Here is a 10,274-nt window from a genome sequence, read left to right as displayed (position 1 = left end):
CTATAGTAATAATGATACAGTAAATATTATTATAGCATTTACTATAGTATGAATAATGAATTTTGGGTTCTTCCATTTGCATAGTGAAGTAGATTTAAAGGGTAGATAGTTAAAAAGAAAATGATAAAGACACACTCTTAGGTACACCACCAACCACACTGTCTATGCTACAGTGGAGCGGTCCCACATGTAATTTTAAAAAAAATCACATACAGGACCGCTGCACTGTAGCATAGACAGTGTGGTTGGTGGTATGAGTAAGGGGTGTCTGTAGCCTCCCTGTAGCGCCTCCCTAGTTAAAAACGCTATCATTTGTCAAGCCTAGGGTTGCTTGAGCGGGCCTTCTGGTCTCGGGTTTTAATGTTTGAAATTGGATCGAACCCGAAGTAAAACCCTAAATCTTAATGCTCAATCTCTATCCCTTCTCCGTGGAAGAGCCGGACCGCCAGCGCCAATCTTTCTCCTCCGCCGTCGTAGGCCTTCCTCCGCCGCGGACCGCCGTCCGCGACCGACCTCGGTGAGCCTTTCCTTTTATGGAAAATTTCGCCCTAGTTTTCAGACCAGTAGTTAATTATTATTAAATACTTGGCATTATCTCTTTGTTGACCAATTTCCATGTTGAGGGTTTTGATTTTTTGGTATTTAAAGGGACTTGGTTTCTTCAATGGGAGAAAAACAAGAGAAAGATAAATTAAAGAAAGAGGAACCAAAAAAGGGTGATCTTCAGTTCGAATGGGGCTTAAAGAGAGGAGTTGGCGGTTTGAAGAAGGATGTTCAGTTCTACGAATCTTTCACATTTGATGAAGTAGATTACAGGTTGTACGATTCTGTGTATCTTTTCAAGAGGGGCGAAACCGAGCCGTATATTGGGAAAATAGTGAAAATTTGGGAGCACGGCGAAGGAAAGAAGAAAGTTAAGATCTTGTGGTTTTTCAAGCCCAGTGAGATTGTTAACTATTTAGGGGATTATCAACCGTCAGAGAAGGAGATATTTTTAGCATCCGGAGAAGGTGTCGGCCTCGCAAATATTAATCCGCTGGTAAATTATACTTGGGTCCATCGTTTAATTGGCTGAGTTTGTATTTCCTCTATTTTCATCAATATTTTGTGTATTAATTGAGATGCTTGTAATACATAGTTATATATCATTTTGGGGATAGTTTATAAATTTTGTGAAGTATCTATCATGTATCCATTCTGAATATCGCAATTCTATAGCCCGAGTTTATAAATCTAAGTAATTTTTACTGTTTTAAAAAGTCTCCGCCTAGTCCGACTAGGCGTACGCCTAGGCCTAGGTGGTACCTAAGCCGCCTAACTAGCGCTTAGCGCCTGGGCGGTACCTAGGCTACTCACCTAGGTTTTAGAAATGTTTAGGGAAGCATTGTCTGCTTATGTGGACTGCACCTTTAGGCTTTGATCATGATTTTCTGTGTTGAAGCCTCCACGTCCTCTAACCTCTTTCAAACTTCTTTAACCAACAAATATGAACACCTTCACTACCCCTCCAACCTTCAGCAAAACGTCCTTGACCACCGCTTAAATGAAGAAAGAAATCCACCTAGACACTAGTCTGACACCTAAGCTTTCTATAACATCGAGTCATTGCCATTTACTATCAATTATTGTAATTAAAAAATAAAAGAAAACCTCCTAGGCTCTAGGCGTCGGGTCTAACGGCTAGGCCTCATAGCAATTTCTATAACCTTATTAGTTATTATTTTGGCTATTTAGTATTTAAATATGCATGGCTTATTGTGGATCTAAAATTGCTATCTTTTTTTGGCAAATTTATATGAATCTAATACAAAATTTTATCAATTATTATAATTAAATAATTTAAAAAATAGCTAAACGTCTAGACACCACCCAGGCTTAGGTCTAGGCGTCTAGGTGTTAGGTGTTAGGCGCTGGCTCAAAAGCCTAATCCGCCTATCGCCTTCCGTAATATTGGTAATTCCTGTTTATAGAAGAGATAGATGGTTTAATGCTCAGAATTGGCATGTTTCTTTGCAGCACACAGCACACATGTTTGGATCTACATATTGCATACACACAGTCACACACATTTAGACACATGAAGGGCACTCTTATGAAATTGGTAAATGGGACACATTTCATTATCTAGATATATTGCTAGATAGTTTGGACTGTGGTCCACAAGCTTATTTTTTTTAATATTGGAAAAACAAAATGTTTAACGCAGTCTGACTAGTAATTTCTATTAGATTAATATAGCTCCGATACACTTGCAGGGGATGAGCAAGGAAAAGGGAAATGTAAAGTTTCCTAAGAAATTAAATGAAGATAGAATAAAGTATGAAGAATAGAAGCGTCTCTAAATTAGTTATGAAAATGTCTCTTAAACCAACTAAACTGACCAATCTTATCTGAAGCAGTAATGGGTTAAAAAACCGTAGATTTCAACTGTTCTAAACTAGTGAATATTGAATAATCCAAATGCATCATGACAAATTTGAATCATCAACTGATGGGCCACTATACAGAGGCTCCACATACAATGAAGTTGATACGGAGGCCTGTAGGCTCTGAGTTGCTGCTTTGTTAATGGTCAGATTACGGAACACACTTCAAGCTGCTTAGATAGTAGATCTTTATCTGCAGTCAGTCACTCTTATGTTGAATTCGGGCCAATCGTGCTGCAAGTACAAGTGAGAGGACTTCAAATTTTAAATGACATCACATCGTATTTTTTCCTCATCTTATTTTCCCCTCATCTTTCATACCACTTCTTTCATTTTGCTGCCTACAAACTACAAAGTTCTGAAATTATTAATCATCTGTATTTTTGCATATTATCTTGAGACAACCCTTTTTTAAAAAGTTCTTTGATGAACGCCTGGTGTTTGGCATGTGCAATTGATGTTGCCCCTTTAACTTCCTTCATAATGTCAGATGTATATATTTTAATATTCTGTTTCCCCCAGGAATCTATAGCTGCCAAATGCTCCGTAATCTGCACGTCAGAAGATACAAGGAACCCACAGCCTTCCAAGGATGCATTGCAAAGGGCTGATTTCTTATTTTCTCGCACTTTTGATGTTGGGAAATTTATAATATCAGATAAATTACCAGAAAAGATTGCTGGGATTGAAGGTAATGCATCTTATTACATCACCTTTTGTGGTATGAAAGGATGAGTTCCATCTCCCTAATTGGTCGTGTGTGAATTTTCTTAGTTAAATCTCTTCTCAACCGAGAGGACGACCAAGTAAGAAGCCCTGTTTCCATAACCGAAGAAAATGGCACTGATATTAAGGGAAAAGCAGACGCAGGTACTGCTTCAATTGCTTTGTCGAATTCAGAGAATTTAAAATCAGAGGAGAACAAGGTAAAGATTGATAAACCTGGACCTACCTTATCATCAAAAGATAAAGCCATCACAAAGAAGCGTCAAGCTGAAGTTGAAGGTCGTCTTGTGGGGACTAGTGTTACAAAATCAAAAATTGAGTCTTCTCGAGATATAGAAGGCACTAATAGCTTTGCATCTAATGATAAACCTTCCAAGAAGATGAGAATCAGTGATGATTCTGCAAAGCCTGATGATTTACGAAAGAACAAACATGCTACTGATTCAAATAAATCTGATGAAGATGATTCTGCTAAAGGTTCAATCTCCTTGCACAAAGAGAATGTTGAAAAGATGAAGCTGATTGAGAAGAAAGTCAATTCATCCAGCGAATCGCTGCAGAATGTGCCTTCTGCTTTTCCAGTGAAAAATAACACAAAAGCAGAGTCTCAGATGGTTGAAGTAAGTCGAAGACCAGACACGGTGAGTTCTATCATACATCATGATTCTTACAAGTAACACAAATAAGAGCAAACTAAGTCATAACGATGAGAACAAAAAGTCATTTTAAACCATTTCCTTTATTCAGCTCTTTTTTTAAGAGGCTTTTTCTCAATCAACAGAAGCCGTTTCATAGCTTCAGTCCAAAATTTAGGGATACTTGTTGAAACTAGATTAGCAACCTTAACAACCACCTTTCAGATATATGAAAGAACAAACATTTGTTTTGAAGTATGGATTATTTTGGCTGCTTTGTTACATGCTAAGAATAATTTTCAGACTCATAAGCATTGTGTGTTAAGTAGCATCAACAAAGCATGGAACAGGAACCATATTAGCTTATGCCAGGGGGAAGGAAGGTTTAATATTTGTTAGCATGGTTGTGGGTTTTCATTGTTTGAGTATTCCATGTGGTAGGAATCAATAGTTTATATATTAGCATTGGGTGTAGATCCTCCACCATTTTTTTTCTGTTAACTTTGAAATCTGAAGATCTTAATATGTTTTTTTAATGTAGATGGTTATAGTTTGCTCTGCAATTTTTTGAAACTTGATTAATTTGCACAAAGTTACAACATCACAGTTATAAATAAACAAAAATGGGTGTTCTGCTCAAATAAAAAAGAAAGATTTGGATTGAAAGTATAATTCATTATGGTGTAATTGCTACTATTTTGTTTGTTTTCTGCAATTAAATTGTGTATTTTGCACCCATATATTCATAAAATCATGCCATTCCAAATTCTTGCATTGGAACTTCCCATTTCTTGATAAATACGATTCTCCTGTGTTTATTATTATTATTTTACATAGGATGTAGAAAAACTCATTTTGTGAATCTTTTTTGGGTATTCGCAGGATAGGAGCAAATGGTTCAAGGGACTTGTAAGTGCTTTCCCAGTAGAGTTAATACTCATTCTTTAATGCATTATACAAATATTTAACTAGAGAAAATAAAATTTTTAACCACTTTAAATCTGTCTTGCACAAATTGCAGTCCTGGGAGAGTAGGATACAAAAGGCTCATGAACAGGGAACGTTAGTGCTCCTTCACAATTTTGATCGCTCCTTCACATCGACAGAAATTGAGGTACTATTATGCCACCTTGAGTTTGTTTCTATGAGTTAATTTGTTTGGTCCTTAGTCTGTCTTATGCCATGGATATCATGGTATCTTTTAGTTTGGTTATGATAAGCTGCTTTTGCTCTTTGCTTACTGTTCTCATTGTTGTTTACTCTTGCGCTCACTTTTGCTTCTTTTACGGAGATCTCGCTGGACTTACTTTTACATAGATTTGATTTTCACTTTGAAGGTAAACATTATGTAAAACGTAACAAAGAGCTTTACATGATTAAGGAGCAGTTTGGTATTGCTTTATTTAGGGTGCTTTTGCTTATTTTTTTAAAGAAGCAGCCAATAATGGTGTTTAGTGAATTTTTTTTGGCATGCTTATTGAAATTGCTTCTGCTTTTTAAGTGGGTGCTTTTAGAAGCAATCCGAGGATGCTTATAAAAAAACTTCTGCTTTTTTAAAATTAATTTATCAAGATAAAACCAAATTTCTTTCGTTACTTCAGAGTGATTGCCCTAGCAAATGATCCCTTGCCTTTCTTGTATTTCTCCAACTCATATATAGAGATATCAATTGTTGGGTTTATATCGTGATAAAATAAATCTAACATCCAGAAACCATCTTTAGCATGACTACAGTTTTTCAGTGCGTCGTTCTTATGAAAATAGTAAGGATTGAGAGATAAGTCGTAATGTGCAAAATATTGAATAGCCTATCACTTGTTTTATTTTCTTTGAAGTAACTATCCGTATTCTTATAAACATCCATAATGTCCTTCATATCTTTAAGCTTATCGTCACAAAGTCTATTGAGAGTTGATAAACTCTATCAATAAATCTTAATAGCCAAAAAATAAGAGCATAAACATTTAAGGTTTTGCTTACTGAATTCTAGGTGTCACTTATCCATGTGGTTTTAGTATCTTTCCCTTCGTGTTTTGCCCAAGCTCGCATTTGTTAATCCACACATCATTAGAGTATGTATAGCAAACCCAATGAGATGATAGCAATCACAATGCCTCTTGGTTTGTCAATCTCCTTGTCACAAATGTGTCACATGTATGACAATTCCCTGCGATGACTACATAAGGATGATAAGAGACTTACCCTTACTGATTGGGCCTTTAAAGCTTGCAACTTAAAGCATCAACTATAAGCATTCACAAGTCTATAAAATTTACCGTCCAATATGAGATTCTTTAGAACTTTGTCTTTTAGAGTGATATGACCTGCTCATGATCTTGCACGCCAAACTATATTATTTGCGCCCTATGTGTGCAAAGGAATCTAGCAATATGTACATCTTTGGCGGTTCATAACAGGATCATATTCTCCCCATAGCTATTCATGACTTAGCAAATAAATATGTAGAGATGACATGATAAGAAATGTCGTTTTCATATGCCCAAGTTGCTTATGATCATGAACCCAATTGCTTTTTCGTTTGAGAAGTGCATAATTAATGATTGTTTGCTTCATGTTCCCCTTTCAATCGCTTTACCAACTCTAGATCACTAGCAAAGAATCATCCACATCTCCCAAGAATGTCTTCATCTCTTCGATAACAGCAAGGAAATCCACCTTTTGGATAAGAAATAACTAAGCCGTGCTCATTTTTAAGTGACCGAAAGGAAACATCAAAATTTCAAATAGCCAATAGCAGTCTACCACCTTATTTTTTAAAATAGAAACTTTATTAGTACATTCTTCTTGAAAATATTACATTTTCCTTAACTCATTTAATAATTATGCTCTCGTGATTTTCTTTTTCCACCAAAATTCTCTACTCTGTATTCTTGTCTCTAAATACAGGAGGCCAAATCCCTAAAATACCCTTACCCATTGATTTTTACCATCCATCGGTCCACGTCCTACTAGTGGCTCAGGTTTCTATAGCGCTCTAGTTATATACGAGGACGATGACATCTCAAAGACATCAACTTTGAGGAGACTTGGCTTTCCACTTGAAGAGGGGGAGAGATATGACGATGACATCAATGAATCAATGCTCGAATATGCAAGAAATCAGCTTTTAAAGATCAAATCAGATTTTATTAAAGAAATCAAAAGAGAGTTTAGGGCTTGAGGAAATGACAAAGGGGAAGGGGGGAGAAGAAAAGAGAAAATAGGTGATGAGAAGGGTCGTTAAGACTTTGGTTCGGTTGGTCGCAGTTGAGGTTGCATCTTAAAACCCCAATTGCAACTTAATTCAATGGCAATAGAAATTTAGGTTTAACCATCTGTTGCAACTCAACCTTTATTTGCAAGTATAGTTGCAACTAAATCTTTTTGTTGCATTGAAACAAATAATTGCACCTGATCCAAAAAGTCAATAGTTACAACACTTCCCGTTGTAACAAGCCAAACACTTGCAAAATCTTATTTGGTACCTATGATTTATTGTGATATTTAATGTTTCTTATTTATTGTTATATATTTGTTATCATGTGATTGTATTATGCTACGATACCCGTACATTCAAAAGCTATAGCAAGATGCCGATATAACTTCTATTAATGAATCCGTCTTATCTTTTATAGGATATCATGTATCATTATCTTAACCTGAACTGCTCAGCAAAGGTGATTCCAAGGTTGCCGCCGTACCATAATCCTCACTATGGTACGTCATAAATTAGCTCTATTGTGCATGTTGCGAACAATCTTTATAATAAGATACAATATGAGGAGTTGAGCTGCGGTATTATCTATAGCATCCAAGATGTAGAAAATGTCAAACCATATCTAAAATTTGGGTTTCCAAATTGTAAATTTATATCATTTGATGTGATATACTACATATTAAATATTTAGAAATAGGATCTTGAATGATTTCATTGTGTTTTGATCATGTACCTTATGTTGTCAAAACAACATTTCAAATTTTTTATAAAGATGAATTTTGGGTAAATTTCAAATAACCCCAAAAGTTGTGTGGCCTATTTGAGATAACACCAAAAACTTATAAGAATGTTAAAAAAAGGGGAAAAAAAGAAACATTGTTAGATTAGGGTGTTATCTGATAGATTTGGGGAAAACTTTGCGGTTATCTGACAACTTTTTTCTTAGTGTTATGTGATCTTTTAAAAATTTATGGTTTTTTGCATATATACTCAAATATTTAATATTTGTAAAATTACGCCTCAAATTTTGGTATTTGCAAAATTACCCATCAAAACTTGCGTATTAGATCTTTCTACTGCTCCAACTTAAGAATGATGCTTTTTAGACAAGTCAATGGCAAAATTCCCAATAATTTCCAATAGGTTTGCAACACTTACGCATTAAAAAATTTAAAATTGTTATATGGAAGAGTGGGAAAAATCAATGTGAGGGAATTGGGGAAAATTTTGCAAATACAAAGTTTTGGGGGGTAATTTTGCGAATATGAAAGATTTGAGGGGTATATATGCAGAAATTCTTGAATGGTTTTGGTGTTATCTCAAGATGAGCCAAACTTTTTGCGGATTATGTGAAATTTATGCATTAATATTTTTACCATGTGACACATTATGAGTAAGGCATTGAAATATTTGGAAATGTTGTTTCTAGGCATTATGAGTCTTACATCTCACCCAAATGTATGAATTTTCAATTTAGAAATACAAGTTTTAAAAGTTTAATTGCGGATAGACCCATTGTACTATCACCCTATTGTAAATAGACTCTATGCGTACGGATAGACCCCTTGAGTGAATTTTTTGTTCTTAAAAGAGTCGGGTTCTATCCCTAGTTTCCACCAGTAGAACCATAGGGCGTCTATCCACAATTATGGTATAAAGTAAAGGGGGTCTATCTGCAATTAGCCCAGTAATTAAATTGGACATATAACGTTCACATCTTGGGTGCTATCAAAATTAGCATAACACGACCCCAATATGATAGCCATTAGGGTTGTGCAAATGGTCGGTCGGTTCAGGTTTTATCAAATTTTGAAAAACCGAATTGAAACACCCATTATTCAAAACCGAACCGAATTGTTACCATTGTTTTAAATATCGGTCGATAATCGATATTATCGACCGAGTTATCGGATTTGGGAGCTCTCTCTACTAGGATAAGTTGGTTTTGTAATCGGTTATCGTTTTGAAGAGTTTATCGGCGAGTTATTGGCGTTATCGGCACTTATCGGCCGATAAGCAAGGCTTAAATTATCGGGATTATCGGGATTATCGGCCAGACATTTTGAGTTGGATTGTTGAGTTTTTAAACCCGACCTGACCCGTTTTGTTAATAAAATGAAACTTAAAACCCGAAACTTCGTGAATCCGACCTTCAAACCCTAAACTTCGTCTCTGGCGGCTGCTCCTTTTCTCAGAGGGCTCTTCCTCTTCCTTCGTTATCTCCATCTCATGTTCTCTGCGCCTCTTCGTCGCTTGCCTTCGTGAACTTCAAACCGTGAACCTCGTCGCTCGCCTCTGCTTCCGCCTTCGTGAACCTCGTCGCTCGCCTCGCCTTCGTGAATCTCCGTGAACTTCGCTCGCCTCGCCTTCGAACTCCAACGAGATTTACTTCCTTCGTGAATCTCGTCGCTCGCCTTGCCTTCGTGAATCTCCGTGAACTTCGCTCGCCTCGCCTTCGAACTCCAACGAGATTTACTTGAACATGTATCAGTTCTTCTCGCCTTCGAACTATTTCTGTTTTTTTTAAGTTGATTTTTGTTGTTCTTTAAACAAATATTATCTACTTGTGAGACTTGTTGTGAAGAATCTCCGTAAATTATCTACTCCGTGAATTATCTCCAGCGGGATTTACTTGATTTTTGTTTTTTGTTGAGTTTTTAACTTTTGTTTTTATATTATATTATATATATACCATCCAGTATATCACTCCGATAAATACTACTTATCCCCGATATATCCCCGATTTTCGCTATCCGATAAGGATTTTGGCCATCCGATAAATCCCCGATAACCGATATTTAAAACCTTGATTGTTACAAGTCGGTTCGGTTCTGTTCGGTTCGGTTTGTTCGGTTCTAATTTGTGAGAATGTGTATTTTTTATGATCTAATTTGTAGTCCCCCTGAAAATCTATTTTTAATCATAAAATCTAATTAAGCTAATTATTTCTCACTAATGTACAATTTAGTAGCATGCATCAAGAACTAAAAAATTTAGATCTTTCCCCTTGAAACTGAAAGCATAGATTCAAAATTAGGGTTTTCAGTTTATACCTCCACTACGGGTGCGAGTGTCCCCAAAGCAGGAGATGGATCCTGAGGAGATGGTTCAGCCTCGGCCATGAAGACGGTGATGAGTGGCTGCTTGGCGGCAAGTGAAGGAAATTCGAGTCGGCAGCTGAAAGAAATTCGAGGCAACAAACAGGCAGCGAGTCTGAGACGACGTCGGCGAGTCGGAGTCGACGAGAGAAGCTACGCCTGTGGCGTTGCG

The 10,274-nt window shown here is 36.4% G+C and overlaps 1 protein-coding gene across 2 annotated transcripts in view; it reads left to right on the top strand.

The window, feature by feature from the left end:
• The window catches only part of LOC109833906 (protein ANTI-SILENCING 1-like), a 30,308-nt gene continuing 20,322 nt past the window's right edge, over positions 289 to 10,274 (top strand). For both annotated transcript variants that reach the window (XM_020401768.1, XM_020401767.1), the window contains exons 1-7: positions 289 to 517; positions 649 to 1,039; positions 2,949 to 3,117; positions 3,201 to 3,793; positions 4,670 to 4,696; positions 4,809 to 4,901; positions 7,423 to 7,504. In XM_020401768.1, the coding sequence (XP_020257357.1) occupies positions 405 to 517; positions 649 to 1,039; positions 2,949 to 3,117; positions 3,201 to 3,793; positions 4,670 to 4,696; positions 4,809 to 4,901; positions 7,423 to 7,504 (1,468 nt within the window). In that variant the 5' untranslated portion in view covers positions 289 to 404. The remainder of the gene's footprint in view (positions 518 to 648; positions 1,040 to 2,948; positions 3,118 to 3,200; positions 3,794 to 4,669; positions 4,697 to 4,808; positions 4,902 to 7,422; positions 7,505 to 10,274) is intronic.

The sequence above is a fragment of the Asparagus officinalis genome, chromosome 3, assembly GCF_001876935.1.
Source record: "Asparagus officinalis chromosome 3, Aspof.V1, whole genome shotgun sequence".
NCBI lineage: Eukaryota > Viridiplantae > Streptophyta > Magnoliopsida > Asparagales > Asparagaceae > Asparagus > Asparagus officinalis.
Note: the sequence above shows the minus strand (reverse complement) of the source record. Positions and strands in the feature narration are given on the sequence as shown.